The sequence below is a fragment of the Malus domestica genome, chromosome 02 (genome assembly GCF_042453785.1).
Source record: "Malus domestica chromosome 02, GDT2T_hap1".
NCBI classification, from domain to species: Eukaryota; Viridiplantae; Streptophyta; class Magnoliopsida; order Rosales; family Rosaceae; genus Malus; species Malus domestica.
The window spans coordinates 7,756,842-7,779,598 of NC_091662.1; the positions used below are offsets into that span (position 1 = coordinate 7,756,842).

Here is a 22,757-nt window from a genome sequence, read left to right on the forward strand (position 1 = left end):
AACCGAAGAGGCACAGCTCTCAGAACTTTGAGAGCCAGATTTCCTTAGATAAAGCTTGTCTGTAATCTTCACACGCAACATCAACTTTCCAGATACCACATACCACTTTTTCAAAGTGCTCTGACAAAGTTAAAACACGTGAAGATGGCAGCTCCCACTACATTGCTATAACCAAGAAGGGTAAAGGAATAGCATTACTACTTGCTATTGGGAAATTCCTATATATGTCGACCTCCCTCCTCCACGGACAGACAAACCTGCAAAAATGCTCAACCATTTCTCGCATTCGAGAAGGCACCCTCAACATAACCTCTCGAAATACTCAGTTTTATTTCCCCCCGATAATACCTCAGCAAATAAGCCACGCCAAGAACAAGAGTATCTCATATCATCAGGGTCGAAAGCAAGAGTATCCCATATCATGCTTTCTCCCTGTCCTTGTCTTTGTCCTTGTCCACACCTGCATGATAAGGAGAGAGAGAGTAGTCAGTCGGAACCTGAAATCAAACCTCCAATCTGGAACTGACTGCCTGAAACCTTTGCCTGGTTGCTTACTTAGCATTGTTCTCGAGTACTCATCCTCAACTGCTGTCAAGGTCATGAATTCCACCGGCAAATACCTCATGACAGTTGATCAGATATTGGCTCTTTACACTGAAGCTGCCAAGCGTGGATGAGTCACTATGAAGGAATGTTCTGAATGACCATTTAAATGCAAAGGTTGCACACCACTTCTGCCATGCAAAAGATTGAAGCAGGAGGTTCAACGGTGAACTGAAACAGATCACTACAACACGACACCTTTCCATACCACATTCACTATTCCGTCAACAGCAAAAGTATCCCATATCATCAAGGTCGAACGTACTCTAGATTTGATGGACTTGTTTTGACCCTCAAATTCTTGAGTCGGCCTTATACTCTGGAGGGAACCAAAAAACCCTCCAGCATAGTTCAAGAATAAGCCTGTGGAAAGTTACTTCTTCAAAAGCAAAAGTATCTCATATCATCTCTTATCCATTTGCTTCTCCTTATCCTGGCAGTTGAATGAGAGACAAGGAGAAGGAGAACAATCATCCGGAAGCCGAAGTCGAACCTCCGATCCTGGGTTGCTTGCTTGGAAGTTTGATTGCTTACCTTGTCTGTCACCTCTTTCGGCAGATCTCTTAGCTCGGCGACTTGGGGGACTCCTACTATAGGGTTTGTATCGCACTTGACCAAGCCCGAAACTACAAGTAAGCTTCAAGTGAAATTGATACATTACCTTGTGCATCTTCATCGGTTAAAGATACCACCCCTGGATGGAGGAAAAGTACTTACAGAGAAGATGTCACATCTACATATGAGACAGATAAGGCAAGTGAAAATGATACCACACCTCGGTACTGAGAAGTTTCGTGATTACTCAGCGGCTTGGATCTTGCAAGTCCTCAACCGAGGAGCTTCCCTCACTCGGGAACTTAGGGGAGCACTGTTTGTACCATACTTGACCAATCCCGAAACTACTGAGCACCGGTCAACGTTATACCGTCAAGGACCCAGAAGAGCTTCCCTTCAACCAGGAGGCCAATCACAATGCGACACATGTCGACATCAGAAGCCAATCACAGCGCGACACGTGTCAACATCATAAGCCAATCACAACACGACACGTGTCAATGTTAGAACAAAACTAGAAATTCTCTTCTATAAATAGGGATCATTCTCCCACAATAATCTCTAATGTCATTTTGTACCAAACTATTCACTAGAACTCACAAAATGAGAGCTTAAACCTATGTATTTGTGTAAACCCTTCACAATTAATGAAAACTCCTCTACTCCGTGGACGTAGCCGATTTGGGTGAACCACGTACATCTTGTGTTTGCTTCCCTGTCCCTATTCATTTACGTACTTATCTTCACTAGTGATCGAAGCAACCAAGCGAAGGTCACAAATCTGACACTTTCTGTTGTACCAAAGTCCTCGCTGATTTTGTGCATCAACAGGTGATAATGATTAAATGTTATCATGCACGTGGCTTGGTGCTGATCAAGATGATGGAATAATCATGTACTTTCGTGGGAAATGAGCCAATCTCATGCAATTCATGCATGTGTGGGGTAATCAGCACAAGAGTATAAGGAAAATATGGGATAATTCGAGAGGTTTAGTCTCGGTTGGTTTCTAGGAAATCATCAAGGCCAAGGGATCCATTTGGGATAATTCGAGAAGTTTAAGTCTCGGTCGGTTTATAAGGTTAAAGGATCATGCATACTTGAGAGAATATTCCCAATATTTACATCGACAATCCTAGTGTTCTGCTACTATAAATACAAGGGGTCATGCATCATTTGATGGCCCCTCCAATTCAACACACAACTGCACTGCACAAACTCTCTCAACAACCTTGAGATTTTTTCTTTTCTCTTTTCGCCGACACACCTTCAGTTTGGATAAACAGCACTGGAGCTGTAGAACCAGCCGACCGTGGAGCATCTTCGGTTTGGATAAACAGCACTACGAAGGGGCCGACTGGTTATCTATCCAAGTCTCGGTCAAGAAGGATTTCTGAATCCTTATTGGTCGAGGTCATCTCATTAGTCTTCTCGACGAAGTGAGGTGTTACAAGTTACTACATTCGGAACATTGAAAGCCGAATTTGATATTTGAACTTCGCAAAACTAGCAGTCTTGTCTTCAGGCTCTAGAACCCAAAGGCCGAGACAAGTTCCTTCCTCGGCCACAATCGCAAGACGCAGAAGTCAGCAGCGCACCCAATGCGATATCAACAAATTTTACTCCTCAGCCAAGCTCGGTCGACAAGTTGGCAAGCCCCGCACATAACCAAAGGACATAGTTAGCTTATAGATTACTCGGCATGCGCGCCACGTAGACTTGGTAGTTTTTAGGGCCAACATATATGTACTTAGTTTGTCTATGAACATGATATTCAGCTTATATGATATACTCAGCTTGTCATTACATCGTGTCTACTCAATAATGACTTGATTATATTATCCAGCTTACACTGGCTACGGCTAGGTATGGTATTGTGTGTTATGTCACTATAAAATCAGTAATATTAGCAGTTTGTATATGTGACGTTGAGGCCTCTTCCCAAAGCTCTGACGAATTCTTACAAGGTATGTTATCTACTCAACTTTATTAGTAGAACTCGTATTTTGGCAAATATACTTTGAATATATTATTAGGCATGTAATAAGGGTTAGAGACCCATTTAAGTGTGACCCTTCGCAAATGTGATGAAATAAATGTACGTACCTGCATGTGTTTTGATTTATCTTAACCTACTTTAGAGAAAGTTTTGTTGAATTTTCAGTAGTTTTTAAAATTTAATAATTTTAGTTATGATTTCATGCATATTATGGCTTCGTTCGGGTGACAGCTAGCACGCCTCGATTTTGATGTTCACTGAACACCAGAGTTGGGTACAGCTTGAAGTAAAAACAGAAGCCAAAAATTGGAGCAGCCTAGAAAATTCTCGGTGGTGTCCATGTAACCTAGCGTGAGTTGGGGTAGGTTAGGTGCGAGGTATTAAATATCGATGATATCGGAAATATCAGTAGTCCAAAAACACTGAAATTTCGATGGAAATATCGGGATATTATCGATATCGATAAAAATTGAATAAATCACGGAAATTGTAAGAAAAACTTGGAAATTTTTATTGAAACTTTGCATGATGTTGATTTAGTCAATTATCTATTAGTTTATCACAAAAAATTGGAAGGAAATGCATTGCATGATAGATATAACTGATTTAAGTTGATTATATAGCGAGCTGGCAAACATTGTGAGTATAGAAAATATGTAGTAATTAATGAAAGAAGTTTAAACATACCATAATCATTTATATATAATGAATTAGTACAATATTTTACGCTTTATAAATTGCATGGTAAGATATATGAGTGACTTAGCAAGGTCTAAAATATCGATGATATCGGAAATATCGGTAGTCCAAAAACACGAAAATTTCGATGGAAATATCGGGATATTATGGATATTGTGAGCTGCAGCCCAACAACAGCAGATTCAGGCTGCAAACAAAAAACATGGTTTTGGGCTGGGGGCAAGCCTAGAAAGATAGCCCAGCAAAGCAGGTGCCCAGCAGAGCCGGAGTGGGCGGAGAAGAAGGCAGCCCAGCATTCATTAGGCTGCAGGCCTGGCAGGAAGAAGTTAAAAAAAAAAATTGGACTTGGGCTCGGTGGGCACAACAACCCTAAAACGTGTGCTGCGGGTCCGGACACCAAACGGTGTCGTTTTGGACAGTGGCCAGAGCTGAAGCTCGGCGCTGTTAGTGTTGCAGTGCAGCTCAAACGGCGCATTTTGGCTTGAGGCCATGCTAGGCGCAGCTCGGTGGGCCGCGGCTCAGCCGCTACATCCTTTTTTTGTTCTGTATTTTAGGGTTTACGAAACTTCTTGCTTCTATTTTCTTGTTTTTAATTAATTAATTTATTTTTTTATTTTTTTACTCATATTATTCAACATAGCAATATAGCATAACATAACATAACTTGCAAAAGAAAAAATTATAGCAATAGTCTCTGAATTATGACACAATTTGAGTAATAGTCCATAAACTAAAAATCCATTAGATTTGGTTCCTGACAAAATGAGGCATTTTCTAACCCCTGAAGAAAGATAAACAACAAATTCACAGTCCTGCTAAGGTCATAAACATATAAACATGATGGCGCTCTACATTAGCCCCACACTTTAAAATTTGCTGAACACACTTTAAAATTTGCATTAGCCCCATACTAAAACGAATAATTTTCACTGCAAATTAGCATGCAACTATCATATCCAATTCACTGCAAACCCACATGAACATACAATTTGCCAGTTGGTGGTGAAAAGAGATTAGCTTTTTCAATAACATGTACTCAAAATTAATACTTGTTTTGTGAACTATCAAATTTGACCTCACTTCTTGACATTTCACCAAAAAGGAATTTGGCCTCACTTCGTTCAACCAGGAATTAATTAAAAACAGCTATGCAATGAAATACCATTGTTGGTAATGAAACAAGTGAGGGAGGAAAAAAAGATAACTTTGGATAACAAGAACTGCGGAAATTGAAGATTTTTGTATTTGTAACAATTAAACAAGATCATTGACTGCAGGTATTACACCGATCTACAGTTGCACAAGACAAATCACAAATTTACAACAACACACAATAAAAATGGAAATTGAAATTGGGTACAAGAAATACGATTGCAATCTATCTTAAACGACGAAGCCGGATGAAGAGGGAGTCGAAAGAGGATCCGGTTCCATCCTGAGCTCGGTTGGGCTCTTTTATTGTGAGCCGTTGAGTTAAAATCTAACGGCTTAAAATTCGTCCGCACAATTGGTCCGCACCTTAGAAGTGGCGGTTGCGCAATAGGAGGTGCGCCCCGTAGCTTTTAATGCCTACACCTTTGCGGGAAGCATGTAACTTGACGAATATCTGGCTTTACCTCGAGGTCCCATGTTGTCAAAAGACCAAATGGTCGAAGAGATATACACAAAAGAGTGATCAGGAGGTTCTTTAGACCATGAACAAAAACCATTACAAATAAGTGTCAAGCAGGCTAGACGGTGCGCTGCTTCATTGGCTTGGCGGCATATATGGGTGATGTCAGCTCTAGTGATCTAATCTAGCAATGCCTTTGCATCCTCAACAGTAGAGCCGACTGGCGAGAGGTTGAGGGATTGGCCTTACAAAGCTAAGACAACCTGAAGAGAATCGATCTCCTGAATAAGATTTTGATAATCCATGTTTATCGCCGAAATGAGGCCTCCTCTAACCCCTGGACAAAGATGAACAACAAATTCACCGTCATGCTAAGTTCATAAACATATAAACATGATGGAGCTCCGGCATTAGCCCCACTTTAAAATGCAATACACACAATGGTCACCAAATCTCTGAACACTAAAACAACACAAAATATATTTCATAAAACTTCATTATTTTTGTTCAAGGAGAGACAAAAGCTCAAACCTCAACAAACCTAGCCCAAAAACAAGCAAACCAAAAATTTTAAATTCCAGCCATGGCCTCAAAGTTAACCAGGCCAAAACTATAAAGTGACAAACTAGGCCAAAACTTCAAACTAATTTTAGATTCGTAAAAATTAATTTCTGCATTTATAAACGATCAGTTTCACAATTCATGCATTTATGCAAGATTACTTTCACATTTTCTTTGCAATTCTGTAAGGTTAGTTCAAAATTTCTACAAGATTAATTTTAAAATTCCAACGCTTTGATAAGATCAGTTTCGAAAATTTCAGTACCATAGAGATAATAACGTAGGAGGAGGAATAGAGAGAAGTACGAAGAGAGAAGAGAAAGAAAAATACAAAGAAGAAGGTGGAGAGAGATAAAGAGACAAATGGGTAGAAAGGAGAAGGAAGAGAGATAGAAATGGACCAAGAAGAAATAATCATGATATCGCATGTGACATGAATAAGTTTAATTTCTTTCTCAAATAAATAAAAAACTTAGTCTCTCTCAAAAAATATATAGTTTTATTTAAATTACATGTTAACAAAATCTCTCCCCCCCTAAAGAAAGAAAAATAATAATGTAATCATTAATCACAAAATAAAATCATGACAATAATGTAATTTTGAACAAACGAAATTTTTACGTTTTCCTTTTTTTTCCTTCACCCACCCACATTAAAGCTAACATATCTCTAAATTTTTAAACTTGTTTCCATTTCTCTCTCTCACATTTCTCTAGAACTTCTCTACCTTCCCTATATTTTCCAACCAAAAAAAAAAAAAATCTTGTATATTTACGCTCACATTTTGTTTCATCTACTGTTTATATATTAACCAAGAAAAAATAAATTCTCCAGCTCGTCGAGAGCTCTCTCTCCAACTCGTCGAGCTCTCTCCCTCCAACTTGTCGAGCTCTCTCCCATGGCTTTTCCGTCGATTTTGATATGTAGAAGCTACGATTTCAGAGATATTCTACTTTCAATACAATTTCGACTCGTTTCCCACTAGTCCAGTCCGAATTCGATCTGCAGAGGACTCTGTTAGGGTTTTGGTCTGTTGAGATCCGAGGTAATTTTGAATCGTTTCTTATGATTGGATTGAATTGTTTCGATTCGCTTTTTTGTTTTTTTTCTTTCCATTTTTCTGAATTTGTTTTTTATTTCGTTTTCGAAGAACTGATTGGATTGATTTCAGGAATAATTTGTATTTCTATGATTTCAGAGATTTGAGGTTGCGATTTCGAATATTGGAGCTTCGAGTTCAGAGGTTTGAGACTGCGATTTTGAATATTGGAAGCTACGATTTCATAATTTTGAGGCTGCGATTTCTGGTGGTTAATACGTAAGTCACAAAACTAAATTCTCTATCTCTAAGTTTCGTTTTAAGTTTCGCATCATTAGAACCCTAGAAACTCCCAAATTGCCTCGTTTCAGTTCGTTTTATTTTTTTTGTTTTTTCTCCTGGCCGATGAAAACCTCATTCTGCAGTTACCCTAACGAATTTAATTTGGTTAGATTTACTGGGATGGAGTTTGGGTCCTCAATTGTTCACAAAATCAAGAACTGGTGGAGATAGAGAGGGAATTTTGTTGGAGTTTTATAATTTTAGCTTCACATAGATTACAACATTAATAAGCAGAGTATAAATCAAACCTGAAGAAGCCATTGCAACAGAGTTTGCAGAGGTAAGTCTTCTACTCAATGGGGACCTTATGCTTTCACTAGAATAGGGCTAGTTTACTGAATAAGAACGTGTTTTCCCCTTGAGCAGGGACTCAACCTTTATAGACATGTAATCTCAACCATTTCCTCCTATCACGGAAACAGTTTGATTAAACCCCACGTCCATTTGATTTCCAACGTGAGATATCCACTCTCTACCATGTTTATCCTTATAGTCCTACTTTAAAGGAAATAATATTTATTCATTTATTAACTCTAACTGATTTAGGTTTCCACTAAACTTAAACCCTGATGTGATAAGATTAGAGTCCAATAGGGTTCCAACATTCTCCCACTTGGACCTAAACTGATCACTTTCGTTCAAGCAATGTATTCACCAAAATCAATTCCTTAGTGATCACATGAGTTAACAGATGAACAAGCATTTCCTCACACATCGACCATGAGTGACTCAAGGCATAGAACTGCAGAAAGAACTTGCACAATAATAGCACAGTCTCTCTGTAATCACTAATACTATGAAGCCAATCACATATGATGCTTAAACATGCAGAGTAAAAAGAGTGCCATTTTTCACACTCCCACTGGATAAACCATTTCCTTAGCGTTGCAGTATCCTTGATACATTCCTACAAAGAATCATTAGCCATCACATGTGTATATATATAAAAAAGGTCGTACCCAGTGCACAAGGCTCCCGCTTTACGCAGGGTCTGGGAGAGGTGAATGTCGGCTAACCTTACCCCCATTAATGGAGAGGCTGCTCCCAAGTCTCGAACCCGAGACCTACCGCTCATGGACGAAGGCACTTGCTATCGCACCAAGTGCGACCTCTTCACATGTGTATATATATGTATGTACTAAATTATTCATACTCCTGATGTTTCGAAAAACAAATGAATAATGCAATGGGAAACTATAGGAAATATAGAACCTTATCAGGTAAATCAATAGCTATATGCCAATAACTCACATCAAAATGACACATGAATTATCATTCAGCATGTACTTTAACAACTATTTGCACTTTTACTCCCACATAGCTGCTGAATCAAACGATCCAATACTCCCATTTTTGCAACATGCATCTTGAACACAACAATTGGCAGTGCCTTAGTAAGTGGATTTGCTATCATGGAGTTGGTGTCAACATGCTCAATTATCACCTGTCCATTCTTCACATTCTCTCTAACTGAACGATACTTAATATCCATTAACCGATTGGCAGTAGACTGCTTGTTGTTTTTGGAAATGAACACAGCAGCCTTATTGTCACAGTATATTACAATTGACCTTGAGATGCTATCCACGACTTCCATAAGAGTGACCAAATCTTTAATCCACAATGCCTTCTGCGTAGCCTCAAAGACAGCGATATACTCAGCTTGCATCGTGGAGGTTGCAAGTGTCTTCTGTTTAGCACTCTTCCACGAAATGACACCTCCTGCTAGAAAAAACAAATAACCACTCGTGAACCTTCTATCATCCTCACACCCTGCAAAGTCAGAGTCTGAGTAACCTACTACTTCAAGCTTTTCACACTTCTTATACACAAGCATGCACGACTTCGTTTTTTGCAAGTATCTCAACACCTTTTTGGCAGCCACCCAATGTTGCTCTCCTGGGTTTGACTGAAACCTACCAAGCACACTTATTGAATATGCCAAGTCTGGTCTTGTGCATACTTGAGCATACATTAAGCTTCCTACCAAGGATGCATATGGTTTGTTCAGCATGCCTTGCATTTCCAGTTGATTCTTAGGACACTGAGACTTGTTTAGCTTATCACCCTTACTCATTGGCACTTCACCTCCAGAGCAACACTCCATATTAAATCGTTTCAAAACCTTTTCAATGTATGCCCTTTGTGAAATTCCCAACAAATTTCTTGACCTATCCCTGATGATCTCAATCCCAAGTACAAAGGAAGCTTCCCCGAGATCCTTCATGTCAAAAGTTCTTGACAACAATGATTTAGTTTCCAATAAAAGATTTAAATCATTGCTTGCAAGAAGTATGTCGTCCACATATAAAATGAGAAAAATAAATCTCGAACCAATGCATTTGAAATAGATGCAATCATCAACCTTATTTTCAATGAAACCAATTTCTATTACCTTTTGATCGAATTTCATAAACCATTGTCTTGATGCTTGCTTCAGCCCATATATCATTTTGCTTAATTTGCAAAGCAAATGACCCTTTCCTTCTTCTACAAAACCAAGAGGCTGCTCCATGTAAATATCCTCTTCAAGATCACCATTGAGGAAAGCAGTTTTAACGTCCATTTGATGAAGTTCTAGGTTGAAGTGTGCCACTAATGCCAAGATTATACGAAGAGAATCTTTTGATGAAACAAGTGAGAATGTTTCGTTATAATCCACCCCTTCCCTTTGGTTGAAACCCTTCGCTACCAATCTCGCTTTAAACCTTTCAACTTTGCCCTTCGAGTCCCTCTTCGTCTTATACACCCATTTGCATCCAATGGGTCTCATTGAATCTGTTTTCTCCACCAATGACCACACTTGATTAATATGCATGGAATTAATTTCCTCCTCCATTGCATGCTTCCAAGACTGAAAATTCTCACTGTTCATTGCTTCGATATAGGTTGTTGGATCAACCAACATTCCCTTGTCATGCTCCACTTCTGTAAAGTAGGTCACGTAATCGTTAGAGATCGCTGACCTTCGAACCCTTTGCGATGCTCTTCTTGGTATTTCATTTATTACTTGGGTTTCCCCAGAAACTTCCTCAATAACAGGTTCATGCATTGGCTCATTTGCATGGTCATTGATTATACCACCAATCTCAGGAATAGGTGGCAATACCTCAGGTTCGAACATAATGTTTTGCATGGCATCTGACCTTTGTTGATTATCTCCTCCATGAAAATCAGTGGGACCCTCATGTTCTTCAAACATAAAGCCATTTGAATCTCCTCCATCATGGCTGACTTCTTCTTCAATAAACTTCGCATTATTGGTTTCAAAAACTCTAGTGTGCAAGTTTGGAGCATAAAACTTGTAACCCTTAGATTTTTCAGGAAAACCAATAAAGCGACAGCTTACGGTTCTCAAGTCAAGCTTCTTTTCTTGTGGATTAAACATCCTAGCCTCTGCCTTGCACCCCCAAACACGAAGATGATTAAGACTAGGTTTCCTCGACGTCCAAATCTCAAATGGAGTTTTATTCACAGCTTTGCTCGGCACTCGGTTCAACACATAATTTGCCATCTTCAAAGCTTCTCCCCATAGAAAATGAGGGAGAGTTGTACGGCTCATCATACTTCTCACCATCTCTTTCAGCGTTCTATTCCTTCTTTCTGCGACACCGTTTTGTTTTGGTGTCCCCGGTGTGGTATACTGAGCTTGAATACCACATTCTTCAAGATATAAAGCCAATGGTCCTTTTTGTTGCCCAGCCTCTGTAAACCTGCCAAAATACTCCCCTCCTCTATCCGATCTCAAAACCTTTATTGTAGTGTCCAATTGGTTTTCAACTTCTGTTTTAAAAATTTTAAAACAATTTGGGACTTGTGATTTTTCTGAAATTAAAAAAACATATCCATATCTTGAAAAATCATCTATAAATGTTACAAAATACACATTTCCACATATTGTTTTCGTAGGAAAAGGACCACAGACGTCGGAATGGATCACTTCCAACAGTTTTTGACTCCTTGTTGAATTCTTCTTTTTAATTTTTGTTAACTTCCCTTTGCAACAATCCACACAAACATTCAGGTCGGTGAAATTTAAAACAGGCAAAATATTTTCTTTCACCAATCGTTGCATTCTTGTTTTAGATATGTGACCTAATCTTCTATGCCAAAGCATGGAAGAAAGGTCATTTGACAATGGTCTTTTAACTTGCAGTGAAGAGTCCATATTATAACAATTTAAATTATTCAAGACGGTGCAATCCAATTTCCAAAGATCATTGTCTAAAAGACAAACACCAAGCAAATAATTCAAATCATTCTTCATAAATAACCTTATGCTCTCATCGTCTCCGATGAAAGCAAAACCATTCCTTACAAGTTTTGAAGCAGAAACTAAAGACCTAGTTAATGACGGAACATAAAGAACATCAAAAAGTTCTAAAACAAATCCAGTAGATAGTCTAAGCTTGAGGTTGCCTATTGCTTCCACAGCTACTTTATTTCCATTCCCTACATGCACTTCAAAAACTTCATTACTTGTTGACGCTCTTCTTGAAGGGCCCTGCAAAGAATTGGTAATGTGTACCGAGCAATCAGTGTCAAACCACCAAGTATTTGGAGGAGCCTCAACAAGTAAAGTTTGAAAACAAACAAAAACATTGATAATTTTATTACCTTTCTTCACTGCCCATTTCTTTCTTTTCTCACAGTCCCTTTTCAAATGTCCCAATTGTTTGCAAAAATAACACTTCATATTTTCCAAGTCCACCTTATAGTTTTGAGGTCCTCTAGAGGAGGAAGCAATATTGGCAGCAACATTAGAGGTAGTATAGGGCTTAGTTTGCTTACCAATGTTCAGCATAGGCCTTTTCGTAGCATTGAAGTTCACTAAATTCACAGTCCCAGGCTTGATCTTGCTCAGCCTACTCTCCTCTTGCACACAAATAGAGATCATCTCGTCAAGTGTCCACTTTTCCTTTTGTGTGTTGTATGATATCTTAAGTTGTTCAAATGACTCAAGTAGTGATGAGAGTGCCATATGAACAACAAAAAAGTCATCAAGTGGCATCTCGAGATCCTTTAGCTTGGCTGCAGCGTCTACCAACTTCAAAATGTGCTCACGAACACTGGTTTTCCCATCGAACTTGAGTGACGTCAGAGTGGTCATCAAGTTGCCCATTTCTGCCTTCTCGGAAACCTTAAACTTTGCACCCACAGCCTCCAGGAAATCTTTCGCCTTTTCGCACACTGGAATCCCACCTCTGACTGTCTCAGTGATTGACCTCTTCATCACCATGAGAGCCATCCTGTTGGATTTCTCCCATCTTTCAGTCTTCATCCTTTGCTCATTGGTGCTGTTTTCAGTCACAGCAGGTGGCTGGTCTTCCCTCAGTGCAAGATCGTAATCCATCAGTCCTAGCACGATCTCAACATCTTGCTTCCACTTCTTGAAATTCCCTCCATTCAAGGGCTCAATGGAGGAGAAACTTAGAGCATTCGAATTCATTGAGGAAGCCACATAAAACAATCAAATAACTTCATTGAAAAATAATCAATCACAGATACATGTAACACCTTTGGGCAAGATACACGACTGCATTTTATGCATATGGACTGATCATGCATCCTTATTGTATAGCCTTCTTAATTAGGGTTCAAGTTACAACTAAAATTCTAATCTTTGGACGAGAAAATAGTTGACTCAAAGACTAACTAAAAACCTATACACTGATTAATAAAACCAACCAGTTAACTTAATACCCTTTGGATTATAGTTATCATGTCATGTACTACGAATCACCCTCCATGCAACCTCCTTAGTAAACAAAATTTTATTAAAATCCCACTTTGGTGTAGACTTTACAAACATTTGTTTTAATGGTTTAACAGCATGATTTCCTTTTGATGATAATGAGGTTGGAACTCATATCACGTTGAATCGATTTTGCTCCTGAAGAAGCACTCAAGAAAACACAACGTCAAATATCACAGCGGAACATATAATATAGAATACAGTGAATCTATGAAGAGCTAATAGAGGCTCTAATACCAAATGTTGGAGTTTTATAATTTTAGCTTCACATAGATTACAACATTAATAAGCAGAGTATAAATCAAACCTGAAGAAGCCATTGCAACAGAGTTTGCAGAGGTAAGTCTTCTACTCAATGGGGACCTTATGCTTTCACTAGAATAGGGCTAGTTTACTGAATAAGAACGTGTTTTCCCCTTGAGCAGGGACTCAACCTTTATAGACATGTAATCTCAACCATTTCCTCCTATCACGGAAACAGTTTGATTAAACCCCACGTCCATTTGATTTCCAACGTGAGATATCCACTCTCTACCATGGTTATCCTTATAGTCCTACTTTAAAGGAAATAATATTTATTCATTTATTAACTCTAACTGATTTAGGTTTCCACTAAACTGAAACCCTGATGTGATAAGATTAGAGTCCAATAGGGTTCCAACAAATTTAAGAGAGAGATGCTCTTCTTGTTACTTATTAATTAGAAAGTGAATGACTGATTTTAATGTATATGTGAAGGAGTTTTCTCACTTTAGATTATTGTGAACCCCAACTTGTGATTAAACAGTAATCCTACAAGTCTACCGTCTCTGCGTGGATACTTGATTAATAAAGACAGGAACAGAGGAGTAGTTGCTTTACATGTTCATCCAAATGATGTAGTTCCTTGATCACCTTGTAGAAATTTTGTACTTATAATCTCATTTCTCCTTGTAGCTTTATATATCTGAATAAAACCAAGTTTTTAGGTAATTAATGTTGAATTCATATTACTTCTTTCATTCACGTATCTGAAAAAGGTCCGGATTTAACTGAAAAGGTACACTTCATGCCTTTCTTTTGGATGCCCGACTGTTGTGGTTTCCATGTTTTTGTGATATCTAGAATATTAACCCTTCAATGTATCATCCTATTCATTTTTGTTCTCATTTATCAACAGATTGTTGAGGAGGCAATATCCTATTGATTCAACGTTATCCTTCAATGTCAGTTCAAAGTTACAAGTAAACTGAGGTATGCAAAGGGTGTACGTGTTAACTACTAGTGCAGATGTTCTCTTCCGATTCTCATGGTAACATTTTTCAAGTTAGTTCACGTAGAAGAGTTGTGAGTCATATAGGTGTTGCTTGAGCATTGCGGTCAAACTCATAGAGGAGTATGATGGTGGGTTAAGGTGAGTGAAAGAAGGGAAACAAATATGAAATAGTTTACAAAGTAAATAATTTATGTTGGAGGTAGATAAATTGGGGTGAAACGAATAGTTCTTTTTAGGTTTTATCAACTCTGTCTACTTCTGTGGTATATGAATATGAAGTATGTTTTCCTTCCATTGTTGTTTGTTTGAACTAATTAGAATTTGGTTTTGTTAGTCGAGGGATGTGACTTGCTCACTCACGGTCACAGATATCTTTAGGATACAAATGTGGCTTTTGTTTTTGTAATAACTAGCCACCTACAAATGAATTCTTTGTTTCTGCCGATTGAAAACTAATATTATATTACTGAGAAAAGCAAATGTTGGAGAAGCTTTTCTCCATTGCTGGCATTTGAGGACTGAATTGGAAGTTCCTAGATGGTTATTTGGAAGTCCGTTGTTCATGTTTTTTTCATAATAATGTACAAACCAGCTTAGCTCGGTAGATTTCGATTGATATCAACTTTGAGTTGATTTGTAGATGACTTTATCTGGTAGAAACGACTTTCCATTGATTTGATTAGCTTTATGATATTTCCGTTTTTTATTGGTGATATTTTTAGATTTAGGAAAGATAAAAGCAAGTGTAAGTGATAGAATGGAAGATATTAGTCTTTGATTTGAAGTTGTGATTAGTAGATTTTTGTTATAGTCGCTAGTTGTTACTAATTTTTTTTTATCATATATGAGCATATGGCCACCCACAACCACAAAGTGTGCATGAAAACTTTTTATTTTTGTTTCTAAAGTAGGAGGAGAGAGGAAGAGAGAGAGAGAATGTGGGGGTGGGGAAGAGAGCTGCTTTAATTTTTATTTTTTTATTTATTTTTAATTAGATATTTGTTAGAATCACATGTATATGAGGTTTAAAAAAAAATTTTGATTGTTTGAAATTACAATTATGCTCATATTTCTTATTCATTATTAAGTAGAGGGTTAAATTTGTAATTTCATAAGGATTTGGTTAGCAATGAGTTTTTTTTTATTAATATGTAGTTTATATATATAAAAAGAAAACAGAGAGGCAAACGCAAGTCAATAGAACAACCTGAAATGGTCATCAAACAACCTCTTAGTTTTAGAGATTAGGAAAGTGCAAACGAATATGTACGTACCAAAACTCTTTAAGAAATCAGAAATTGCGGATCATCTGAAGCGAATGGTTGCTCTTGCTCCTCATCCTCCTCAATAGGAACATTGGGATCAATCTGCCTGCGTTTTGGATGATCATCTGCTGGCTCCGAAGATGAGGAAAGCCATTGTTGTTGCTGATCATATTCATTGTCAAAGATATCTGAGGATCCACGTGGACGAGGCCTCTTCCCAAGGCTGCTCGGTGGTCTTAGAGACAAGTGAAGCAGTTCGTCTTGGTTCCGCAATAGGCAGTGCACGCCGCAGCTTTTAATGGGACACCCTTTGCTCAAACGAAATACAACTTGACAAATATCTCCCTGCTGCTCCAGCTCCTCTAAATTCACTAACGTAAACCTCACATGAGTTGCCTTTATGTCCGTTGCATACCATGGATAAGGTACACACGTTGTTTTTCCGTTGATGAAAATACACTTGTCATCAGCATAAATTTCCGTTGATGGTTCAAGAACAAAAGATAGAGCCAATCCTAATAACGTCTCCCCCACTTGTAATTTTAGAGGAATTTCAAAACGAAATTCTCTGCCTCCAAATTTTCGTTTCCTGTCATATTCATCCCATTCATATTCTGGTAGAGGTTGAATGGTTGTGGGATGATCTGAGGTATAACTGAACCACTTTGGAACTACATTGCCTGGGTAAATAATATCCAATCGAGAGTGCGGATTAATTTCCTGCAATAGTAGATATATATAGTTAACAAATTACAAACATTTGTGATCTATTTCTCTTTCAAGTATCAACAAAATTAATTTTCATTTGAACATAAATTAAGAAGAAGAGAGACCAACCTCATTCAACAAGTTGTTTTCCAACTTTGCCACCTTATCACCACTAAGTCCAGAGCAGTGACACAAGCTAAGAATCGCAAGCCCCACCTCATCACCACTAAGTCCAGAGCAGTGACACAAGCTAAGAATCGCAAGCCTCGGGGGCAGTTTTGGAATTTTCTCCAATGATGTGCAATCATCCAGATGTAACTCTTTTAGTTTTGGTGGAAGGACTGGAATTTCTCGAAGCCTCTTGCAAGCCATCAAGAGAAGTCTCTCCAAGTTGACAGCGTTGCTAATACAATCCGGAAGGCTAACAAAATTGTTGCTCGACAGATTAAGTTTTGTTAATGCGGACCAGCAATCAAGAGGCACAAGGAAATCACTTTCTGATAAATTGCATCCTTCCAGATCAAGAGACAGTCGTAAATTGGTTCTGCAGGATGAAACTTCTTCAAACTTCACCTTCTTTCCAAAAGGGAAGAGTTGGATATTTTGCAACTCACAACCATTTGCTTTCAATGTCTCAAGCCTAGTAAAATAAGCAATTGATGGCAATTCTCTTATGCCACTTTTTTCTATATCCAAATACCATACGGATTCCATCTTGCCCTCTATTTCTGGGAAACTCTCGAGCCTTCTGCAACCTCTGAGATCAAGTTCATATAAGGACCTCAATCCAAGTCTTGTTGCAAACCTCGTAAGCTTAGAGCACCCACTAAGATTCAATATTGCAAGTTTATCAAGGAATCCAACTGAATCATCAACCTCGACCAAACTTGTGCAGTCACTTAGATCCAACTCCTCTATGTTTGGGCATCTGGATAAGTTGGGGACATTTTGCAACTCACAACCATTTGCAATCAAGTCCGTAAGCCCAGTAAGATACGCAATTGATGAAGGCAATTCTCTTATGCCACTTTTTCCTATCTTCAAATGCCTCAGAGATTTCATCTTGTCCTTCTCTATTTCTGGAAATCTCTCCAACCTTGTGCAACCAGAAAGATAAAGCTCTTTAAGGGATCTCAATCCAAGTCTTGTTATAAACCTCGTAAGCTTAGAGCACCCACTAAGATTCAATATTTCAAGTTTATCAAGGAATCCAACTGAATCATCAACCTCGACCAAACTTGTGCAGTCACTTAGATCCAACTCAATTATGTTTGGGCTTCCAGATAAGTCCGGGATTTTTTTTAAGAATTCGCAACCACTTAAATTCATCCATGTAAGCTTTGCCAAATTCTATAAAACCAAAAACAAAGACAAAACAAAAGTTCACATGCTTTAAAAAGAATATAATAAAACACTTGAGTATTTTTTTGGGAAATAAAATATATGTTTAAATAATAATGATTCAAAATAATTTAAAGTATGTACCTTAGATTCCTTCAATTGTCTTATGCCACTGTATGACACATCAAAGCTAACAAGTTGTCTCGGATGAAAATTGGATGGCAAATTGAGCACATACGTATGCTTTTGATTAATATTGAATCGTCCACCGAATTCAATCAACCTCAAACTGTTGGGCAGGTAATCAATGCGTCCTGAAAAGTGTGCATTACGGTTTATAAAAAATTCAAGATTCACCATCTTCGAGAAGCTTTTTGCTTTCAAGGGTATCACATCTGGTTCGGACAGATTCACAACAGTGCCTCTAATTTTCTTTGTTCCCTAAGATGGAAAAAGAAATAATGTTAACGAACAAGTTACAATAAAATCTTTTTTTTTTCTTTTTCAAATTCATGCCAATTAAATCAAATGTAATTATGTAAGAACATATATTCTACTCACTCTACTGTCAATTAGAACATTGCGCACATCTTCATGATGCCACAACCTGCTTCGCTTGCCCGGTTCAGTGGGGGATTCTTTGTAAACTATATGCTTACCCATTTTTTCTAGCAAATCATGCATCAAAATCAGATTATCTTCAATAGTTATGATGGCTTTCTCAACAAGTACTTCAATACAATCTTGACGTACATTGAGCGTCAAACTTCTTAATATTTGTAACACGTCTTTATTTTCACCCTTAAAGAAACATGCAATGTCTAGAAAAACTTGTTGCAAGTCATAATCCCATGCATCATAAGTTTTTCGAAGTATTATTTGAATATCTGTATAAGGTTCTCCACCGTAAGAATCGTAACTGTTCAATACAGCTTGCCAACGACCTATACTCTTATTACACAAATAAGAACCTATAATATTAAGAGCCAACGGAAGGCCTCGAGCATAGGCTATTGCACTTCGTGCGAGGCTCAAATAATCATCTAGAGGTCTATTTCTTTCGAAGGCATTCCAACTAAAAAGCTCAAGTGCTTTGTCGTATCCCAACTTTTGGACTTCATTTCATATATCCACTTACCTCCATAAAAATCTAGCAAACTTCTATCTTTTGTGGTTATGATCACTCTGCTACCCTCACCGAAACAATCGACATCGACCCAGTCTTTTAACCGCTCCAATTTATCCACGTCATCAAGAATTAAGAGAATCTTCTTTTGACTCAACCGCTTCTTAATAATACTAATTCCTTCATGATCATCGACAATTTTCAACTTTGTACCACATAGAATTTTAGATAGAAGAGTCTTCTGTAGTTTGATTACGCCTCCAAGCGATGCCAGTGTTTCTCTAACATTTGCCAGAAAACAACTACCATGAAACTTATGAGCAATTGCATTATGAACAGCTTTTGCAATTGCTGTCTTGCCTATTCCAGATGTCCCCCAAATCCCAACCACACGACTATCATTTCCACCGACACCTAAAAGCTCTTCCACCTCTTTTACACAAGACTCTATTCCAACTGGGTATTTGGCCACATGCAAATATGTGCGATTTAATATTTGAGTTGAAATCTCCTCAACGACGTCGTTAATAAATGTAGTTTCATACCTACCAGATAAAAAATAATGACACATTTAATTATGTTGGCATGATACAGTAATGACAACCAATTTGGTGGCCTTAACCCTTTTTTTTATACTCCAATTCATTGATAACTTTTTTTAGCCAAAAACGTATTATTGTTATTTTTTTAATTTGAAGTTAGAACCCAAAATTTTTTAGTCGTAAAAGTGTCTTATCAATCATGATATAATACACACGTATTAAGTTATTACTTAACACCATTTTAATCATTGAGGTAATCTAATATGCTTGTTACCTATTTAGTTATAATCAAGATTCATCATTCACATTTCAGACACATTTAGTAAATTAAGCTATGCATCAAGATTTAATATACAAATTAAGCTTAAAACCAAATAGAAGTTACAAACTAAATAAAATAGAAGCTAAAGTTAAAGTTACAAACTAAATCAAAAATATTTTTTTGTTTTAAATTCTAAAAATACATCGAATATCCTATTAAAATACAATTATGAGATATAATATGCACATATATTAAATATAAATTTAATTATATAATTTTAATTTGTGTACATTAATTATATAAATTTAATTTGTGTAAGTATTAGTACTTTGGTATGATATAAAATATTACTTTTGGTATGTTGTGCAATTTTTTATTCGGTGTGTACCAAATTATTAGTGCATTGTGTTGTCCTTATTTTGGTACATACCAAGTTATTGGTAAGTTGTGTTGTCCTTATTTTAATTATAAAATGACTCTTATTTTTTTTATAATTTGTATAAAATGTTGAGTTGAAATTTGAAAAAATTTATATTTCATCCAATTAATCTGCATCCCACTAGATATAATTGAATCCTTAAATTGAGGAAGGGATGAGATACATAAAAATAGCAATTAATTAATTAATATTAGCATTTTTGATATGGAAATAAATTCAAAATTAAAAAAACAGTTAAGTTAAGAATATACCTATAATATAGGGTTTAATCAAAAGTTTGAAGGTAACAAATGTTTAGTTTATAAATGTCTAAAATGAGACATCTAATTCTAATTTTCTATGGCACTGTATATATTGATTTTAAATACCATTATCATATCAATTATGTTGGTATGGTACAATTAGCACACCATTACATATGGTTCAAAAATTGGCACAAAATTGGTGTGATGCAGTTGGTAATTTGGTTGGTACGGTAATATGGTGAAAAAATTCACCCCTAATAATGAATTTATTGCAGTTAGTACTCTTATTTGGTCTTATATTAATTTTATTATACCCATTTAGTACTCTTATTGGCTAATAACTAGATAAGGATGTTGAATATAAAGATATTGATATCATAGAGTTATATTAAAGTTTGATGACATGATGAATTATAGGATGCGTGGTTAGATGTACTAGAATATGAATAATATGTGGCAGATTTTGAATTTTTTTTGTTATTGTTGGACTACTCTAAGTGCTAACAAAGTAAAAAAAATTTAAAAGAAAAAATATTTGCTTCGGTTATGGGTTGGTTGGTATGCTTCGGTTTGTTTCAGATTTTTATCAAGTTTCAACCAAACTAAATCGTTATTTTGTAATTGATTTGACATTGTTTTGGGGGTAAACAGTAAACTTGAACCAATTCGGACCCTGAACACCTCTTAATTCTTATTTTTATTTCAGCACTTCTTAATTCTTCAGTCAACTACATAATTCATAGTAACAAACGATTTTTTTAGAAAAAAAAAGTAAAAATGCTATTTTTACCTTCTATTTGTATAACCTCCCTAATAAAGATGTATTCAAATGTGTTGATGGACTCTACTTCTATTAAAGAAATGATACAAATAAAAGGTAAGTGCAACACTATTTTTAAAAAAAATTCCAAATTCCCAACAATAAATGTTTTTCGCCATTTTTCTTTTGTTAGGAGAATACAATAATATCAATTGAGCCCTGATTTATAACAGTTATTCTCTTTTTGTTTGAAAATTATTGATTTTGCTTGAGTTGTTTTTATTAGCACACTACATATTATTAAACGATTTATATAATTACTGTTTAGGCCTAATAAGATTTAAAAATCAAACAAAAATTTTGAGTACCCCGAATCATTTTTAAGGTGTATCCCAAAAATTATTTTTCTTCAAGCTCTCAAAGCCACTCCCACCCTCCATTATAAACAAAACTCTAACCAATAAAAGTAAAAATCCATTGATAAACTTTATTTTATGCATTGTATGTCACTTTCTAATTTGAAATCAACGGAAATGCATGCATAATCATATAGTATGCAAGGTGTGTTCAACAATATGTGAATTGTATTTAATATGTGAGGTCTATTCAACCGTATGTGTGGTGTGAATAAAACAACCCTAAATGTCATTAGATTGAGAAAAAAGATTATATTTGTAAAAGGAAGTAGTAAATTCCGAAATATAGAGTAAAGCAACTCAAAAACCATATACAGGAAGGTTAGAAATAAACGTACTCTCCCTCATTGAGAGTAACTCCTTTTAGATTTGCTGCTTCTGTAAGAGCTGTCCTCCATCTTTGCACCTTCTCCAGGTCATTCTCATATTTGCGGCTATGGTTAGCAAACGCAGCACCATAACTATTTCTTTGGTGTCGGACATCCGATGGATCCACCTTGTAGAAAATTGGCCTTGTCATTTGTCCCTTTGACTTTCTACATTCAAGGATATGTACGAGCTCATCCAAGCACCATCTTGAAGAAGCATGGTTTTCAGAGAATACGATGACAGAAATTCTCGACTTATCAATTGCTTCGAGAAGAGTCGGTGATATTTCTTCTCCTGTTGGAAGTTCATGATGATCAATGACTGTGTGGATTCCATGACGGTCCAAGGCATGGTATAGATGATCTGTAAAATTGGTGCGTGTATCTTCACCTCTAAAGCTCAAAAAGACATCGTATGTCCATGAAGGAGTACTGCTGAAGGAAGAAGAAGGGACAATTTGATTGGCCATAGGAGAAATAAAGCCAGACCATAAGCTAAAGAAAGGAGCCTCTCAAAGAATTGGAATATGCAGTATGGTATGGTGTATGGACAATGGACTCTCTCTTGTTATATATATATATATATATATATATATATATATATATATATATATATATCTATCAGTCATCATGCTTTTCTCCCTACCAATGAAGCAGCTTCTTCCTTGCTACCTTTCAATGTGATTGTGATAAAGTGAAAGAATTAAAGTTGACACGAAACTTCTCGTTTCTTTCATTGCAATATCTTTTCATCAAACAGATTGTATTTTTTTTGTTCCTTTTTCGTACGCCAGATATTTATAAATCTAGTGATCTTGATTCTTGATGGGTCAATTCATCGTCCCATCACACTGTTATTAGTTGG

At 36.7% G+C, this 22,757-nt stretch overlaps 1 protein-coding gene and 1 long non-coding RNA gene across 5 annotated transcripts; one reads left to right on the forward strand and one right to left on the reverse strand.

The window, feature by feature from the left end:
* Nucleotides 1-5,799: 5,799 nt before the first annotated feature.
* LOC103416005 (uncharacterized) lies at nt 5,800-14,714 on the forward strand. 2 transcript variants are annotated; one of them, XR_011576728.1, is made up of 4 exons: nt 5,800-6,085; nt 6,746-7,074; nt 7,228-7,347; nt 14,325-14,714. It is a non-coding gene; the product is annotated as an uncharacterized lncRNA (long non-coding RNA). The 2 variants fall into 2 exon arrangements; XR_003767116.2 differs by having other exon boundaries at nt 5,800-7,074.
* Nucleotides 11,658-22,463, reverse strand: LOC103401420 (disease resistance protein Roq1-like). 3 transcript variants are annotated; one of them, XM_070814699.1, is made up of 6 exons: nt 21,863-22,463; nt 18,296-19,405; nt 17,879-18,175; nt 16,523-17,743; nt 12,028-16,405; nt 11,658-11,914 (listed from the first exon to the last, which is right to left on the reverse strand). In XM_070814699.1, exons 2-5 carry the CDS (start codon nt 18,416-18,418, stop codon nt 15,704-15,706), a joined length of 2,343 nt encoding a protein of 780 aa, XP_070670800.1. In that variant the 5' UTR covers nt 18,419-19,405; nt 21,863-22,463; the 3' UTR covers nt 11,658-11,914; nt 12,028-15,703. The 3 variants fall into 3 exon arrangements, with proteins under 3 accessions (XP_070670800.1, XP_070670804.1, XP_070670807.1); XM_070814703.1 differs by having other exon boundaries at nt 18,296-18,402; nt 21,863-22,006; XM_070814706.1 differs by lacking the exon at nt 18,296-19,405 and having other exon boundaries at nt 21,863-21,996.
* Nucleotides 22,464-22,757: the final 294 nt, after the last annotated feature.